Genomic DNA, 5,826 nt, shown 5'->3' with positions numbered 1-5,826 from the left:
GTTGGGCAACAGTGTGTAAGATTTAAACCACTGTGTTAGGACAGGACACACGTATTTTGGGCGAAACTTTCTGTCATCACCGAGTTTACATTTATCCAATCAAATACCTTTTCCTTTAAGAACCAATGGAATCTGTTCGTGGGATAATGGAGACTGGTAATTCTCTAGCGTTTTACATTTGAAGGTTAAGTAGATCTGTAAAGAGTACCTTCATGTACTGTGCTTTCCCCAAAATGTTTATTTCCTATACTGATATCGTAGGATGGTGCACCTATGAACTTTAGCAATGGTGCCTGCGCGCTGCCTAAACTCGGTCCGTGAAAGTTCCCTTCTCCACCTTCTCTACCCACCCACAGTAGCACAACATCTCCATTATACATATCGATTATAACAACAGGCATTGCATACTACCCTCAGTAAACCGCGACCCTACATATATCACATAACCTCCATTCCAAAGGGAGGCAACTATATGAATAGAGGAGATGTTTTACACTCTGGGCACAGTTTCCCTGTACACCGCTGTTTACGACTGACCTGAGAAGGTAGGCGTTGTCTGCTAGGAAACTCGGAGACATATTTCGTCCCTATGAAGGATGTATATTGATTTCAGTGTATACCTTTGAGTTCTATGCATGGCGTATCTGACGAATAGCCACGTACTATACACGCGTTTACAACGAGAAATTCCCTGTTTATAGATTATACAATGTCAAGTATTTTGTGTGCTTGTACTTTCGTTATTGAACTGGGTCATACAAGCGCCAGGTTCACTGTTCAGGTTGGAACAGGATATTTGTGTGTTAATATAAATGTCATAGAAATGCATATATTCCCATGAAATACTTAAATTGGAAAACCTAAGACTCTGTTGGAATTAAAGGGCCATGAAGCTTAAACTAAACCCTCTATTCAACACGGAATATATATATATATAGATATATCCTACTTTCGTTATGATAATGATACAACGTTATCACCTTCACGGCGCTCTCTGTAGCCATCCAGATTGATCAAAATACTGGAACAACGTTAAAGACTTTTACACAAATCAGTGACGTGCATGAGGTGAACAACGTTGCTTTGTGACACACTTACAGGCCCGTCGTCACGTGACCTGACATCGATGTAATGTAATGTTGTTAAACCCTGGTACCTGGTTGGAGCATGTAATGTCGACGTGGAGTGGAATTACCTGGAATCTACTTTCGAAACCTCCAAATCAAAGACAGTTAGCAGATTTCAGAATATACAATGCCAAAGAAGCGTATGATTGTCGTCACAGCTTTGTTTTGAATATTCTGCAAGATTCAACTCTGTGATAGCTTCGTGTTTCAACGTAATCTCAGCAAGTCCGTTCGTGAATACTGGATACGTAGAGGTGACGAAGTGGATTGGGTGGTCAGATTCAGTGTATTGCTTGACCTGTTACCGTGACCCCTGAGTCAATCTTGAAGAGGTCTCGAGGATGTAGCTTTTGATAGAGACTTTTGCTATCAGGATTAAGCTAAACCAAAAGCTTGCTATATATCTATATTTTCGATTATTACCAATTTTCGTACTTAGTTTCGACAGTGATGACAAAACTAATGGAGTGCAGGAATTTACGATGTCTTGGTAGAAGGTATCATGGTAAGTAGGAAAATGGTTCATTGTTAGTTGGCCTAGTGGATTGGCTGGATGGTTGACTGGTTGATTGGCTGGTTGATAGACCGGTTGATTGAAGTATCGATCGTTTTGTCTGTTTGTTTTCCAAACAGCAAAACCCACCAATATGGCTATGACAAAACCAGAATCGTAGGTTACTGCCACGTCTAAGGGAGGCAACTGTGTATGGCGAATCCTTCAAAGACTTATAATCTGTTTGGCTCAAAAGCGGACAGATGAGTTGCATTTTAGCTCGAGAACTAATAAACGTAACATTTTCAATGAAACACTAATCATATATCAGAACATCATACCAACTCTGGGAAGTTTCTGAAGAACATTTGTCGATAAAATAGAAAACACCCAGTTTATCACTAAAATATTGACACAGTTCACTATTTGTTACGAGGAAGGAGTGTCGAGAAAGGGACAGCTAGGTGTGCGAGAAAGCATGGAGACAACACAGCACCGGTTAATGAGTCAAATAAACTTTTTCGAACATCTGACTGTGCCTTTTTCTGCACTCCTCCCTCGTAAAAAGCCGTGAACTGTGTCAATATTTTCAGGAACATGTGCAAAACAACTTTTATATTATTCGGACAAAAATTCTGCAAGAATCTCACAGAGTTGGTATGATGTTGGTTGGTTTGATTACGAATAGCGTTTCATTAAGTATGTTATGCGTATTAGTTTACCAGTGACATTGCAATTCATCGGTGCACTTTTGACCCAAACCAACTGTAAACAGTTGCCTCATATTGTCTTTCAGATGGCTACCTCTCAGAAGCTGACTGAACATTACTTAACCTGTGTCATCTGCTCTGGCGTCTTCAGTAATCCCTGTACACTTGTGTGTAATCACACCTTCTGTCGGAAATGTATCGTCAACTACACCAAAACCAGACCAGAAGCCATCTGTGCCAAGTCCCTCCTCTGTCCATTCTGCAGCAAGATGACGAAAGTGTCCAACCCTGACAGACCCGTGGAGGAGTGGGCGGATGACATCAAGCCTATCTTTCTGATCCAGGGCCTCTTGGACTCGTTTGGTCCGGGATCTAAAGGTACACGTGTGTTAAACGGCTATCATACAATGACTCAGAAGTATATTTTATTTTACCATACACCATATTTTACCATTAGCACGATATAAATATGTGTCTATAGCTCCAACCATCACAAAGATATCAGTTGCTAGGGACAGGATAACAAATGTTATATGTCTTTAGGTATTTTGTACAATCTGAAATCAGTACACCTGTGCACTGGACGTTAAACACCTTTGAACGTACAACCTCAACTTTCAGATACAACCTGCTGTAGCTATTGTAAAGAGGAAGGGGAGACAACCCCTGCGTCAGTTTGGTGCTATGTGTGTGATGAGGCGATGTGTGTTAGATGCGTCAGAGTTCACAACCGCATGCCATCAACTCGTCATCACGATGTCACTGACCTCTCTGGGGAGGTCAAGGTCAAACGAAGGCGGATGGTCATGTGTAAGGAACACAAGGATGAACGTGTTAAGTTGTTGTGTAAAGATTGCGGGAAAGCAGTTTGTTATGCCTGTTGTGCCATCTACCACAGGCAATGTGTCTCTGTGGTCAGTTTGGAATCAGAAATGCAGGCAATGAAAGCAGCACTGACGCGGGCGACTGGCAATTTGTCACAGAGAAAGGGAAAACTCACCCAAGAGATCGAGACAAAGAAATGTAGACTGGAAGCCGAAACATTTCGACTGAAAGAAATGGAATCTCTTATTAACTCTGAAACTGTCAAGGTGATAGAACAGATTAAACTCAAGGAACGGAGACTTTTACATGAACTGAAAGAGATGTCAGACAAATGCATCGGACAAATGAAAGCAGACATAAAATCAGCTGAAATGTCAGTACAGATGTATCAACAACAGACGGAGTTGATAGACCAGGCTCTACAATCTAAGTGTGACATGGATGTGTATGAGATGTATGAGGGATGTGAGTCCGGTGATGTGGAGGCTGTCAGAGACGTTGACCTGAAGGAGAGGGGAAGAATAGCCAGTGTCACATTCCGACAGGACACAGAGAAGCTGAGTACAGCACTGGATGATCTACAGCTGGGCGAGATAGAGGTCCTGTATGAGAGTGTACCGGACCTGAAGTCTCCCCCTGTGTTACAAGACACCACTGACGTCAGAGTAGCGGGCGATAAATACACAGCAGTACCTACTGGAGTGACAGTGGTGGTGGTGGATGGTGCAGACACGGTTGTCGTCACAGACATGTACAACAGTAGTGTGAAGTCCTTCTACTCTAGCAACAATCAGCGACACCACAGTAAGATCCTGCTTGATGGAGGTCCTTGGGGTATTACTAAATTGACAAACGACCAGGTAGCTGTCACTCTGATATACTCCAAACAGATAATAACACTAAAAGTTAAACTAGACCTGGAGTTACTGACAACCATGAGAACCAGCAAACAGTATTTAGGTATAACGTCCCTGACTCCATCAACACTAGCAGCTGGTTCCCGGTCGCCTCCCTGTGTTGATATCCTGGATATGGCAGGAAACGTGCTGAGGTCCATCAGTCCACTCCACAAAGGTAACAACATCTTACAGTGCCCCGACTTCCTCAGTACCACGAGAACAGGTGACATCCTGGTGTCTGACGGCGGAACCAAGTGTATCGTGTGTCTGACCCCCGAGGGAGATATGATGTTCAACTACACACCTACAGGAGACACGGCACTGGAGTGTCCTCGTGGTATCACAAGTACCAGCACAGGTGACATCCTGGTTACAGACTTCAAACTACACCGAGTCATCCATCTGACTGACTCAGGACAGTTTGTACAAAATCTGCTGACATCCAAGGACGGTATTCAGAATACGTATGGAATTTGTATGGATGAGAGAGGGAGGCTCCGTATTTGTCTTCATAAGGGTGTCATACAGACGTTCTCGTGTAAATAGAGAAACGCTGATGAGCCGCTGATGCATGTCGGGGCATTCTTCTAGAGACATATGGACAGAAGATGATAGTGTTGTGGGTGTGTCCTCTTGTGTCTACAACAGGGTGTATCTAGTTGTCCATGTTGTTACAAAACAGTCGAAAGTAACTGTCATGCCACGGTGTCAGGTATTCAGACCAAGACGGTCAAGTTATCACATGTGCAGTACTGATGTTTGTTGAAACTGAAAGCGACGGCTGCCGTGTGCAGATGTAAAATGCTTAAAAAGAAAGAAAAACGTTCAAGATATATAATCCTTTTGAAACAGTTGGGGATTAGGGGTTGGAGGCTGGAAGTATATATAGTAATGGCCACTACTTCCACACACTGTGCGATGGAGATAGTAGATAGCTCTAGGGGAAATCAAGGCCTTCTCAACGACGATAGGTTACAGCTGAACATCCACGGGTTTCATAACAGATGCAAATCCAAACACATGCAGTCGGAATTTTTATCAATCTTCATCAATCAATCTGTCGCATGGCTTGAATACATTGAACCATTGATCACACAATGTGTAAACCAGTCTGTCACCTTCCTACACAAAACATGGCGTGGTCTCCATCCCGCTTACGTCATGGGTCCTTCCGTGGTTGACTGGACAGTGTGTCTACCCAGACAGAGTGGGAGATTCGAAGGTCGCGTCTTATTAAGTTAAAAGATGGTTCTAGTTGGCACCCTCGGGTGTGCTCGGCATTGATAAAAAAGAAGACTTGATTCAGTCTCATACTCAGACTGGTTTATTCAGTACTGCAGGCCATGTGACCTAGGGTACAATTACACCACACCATATCAGTTTGCCACATGGATTTGATAGGAAGAAACACAACTAATAATTAAGAACGGCGTGCTTCAAATACATGCTTTAAATATAGTGATAGAAATTTGATTGTAGATTTTGTGAACAAATAAGTTTGATTAAGATACGTTTGTTTGGCTTAACAGAGGCTAACCATGGTTCGTTCGAAGTGGACAGGTAAATAGCATGTGGACTTCATCTTCGATGTAGAGATCCATGCAATATTCAATGCAGATGTTATAGTCGCAATGTCGTTTCTCTTTCCTGTATGCATTTACCTTCAGATTGTTCAATGTTATTCTAAATTTACAGAATTCACGTACGTAAGACTTGTATTGAAGACAAGTAATATATCTTTCTGTGCTAAAATCAGTTTTAAATCCCAAGTA

At 42.5% G+C, this 5,826-nt stretch overlaps 1 protein-coding gene across 1 annotated transcript; it reads left to right on the top strand.

Annotated features, from left to right (window-relative positions):
- Positions 1-456: 456 nt before the first annotated feature.
- On the top strand, positions 457-5,355 carry LOC137258491 (protein wech-like). The gene is made up of 3 exons (XM_067796182.1): positions 457-545; positions 2,417-2,708; positions 2,952-5,355. The coding sequence occupies exons 2-3, from the start codon at positions 2,417-2,419 to the stop codon at positions 4,598-4,600; spliced, it is 1,941 nt and encodes a 646-aa protein (XP_067652283.1). The 5' UTR covers positions 457-545; the 3' UTR covers positions 4,601-5,355.
- Positions 5,356-5,826: the final 471 nt, after the last annotated feature.

This window comes from Haliotis asinina, chromosome 12 (assembly GCF_037392515.1).
Source record: "Haliotis asinina isolate JCU_RB_2024 chromosome 12, JCU_Hal_asi_v2, whole genome shotgun sequence".
Lineage (NCBI taxonomy): Eukaryota > Metazoa > Mollusca > Gastropoda > Lepetellida > Haliotidae > Haliotis > Haliotis asinina.
The sequence above is the reverse complement of the archived record's forward strand: the minus strand, read 5'-3'. Positions and strand labels throughout refer to the sequence as shown.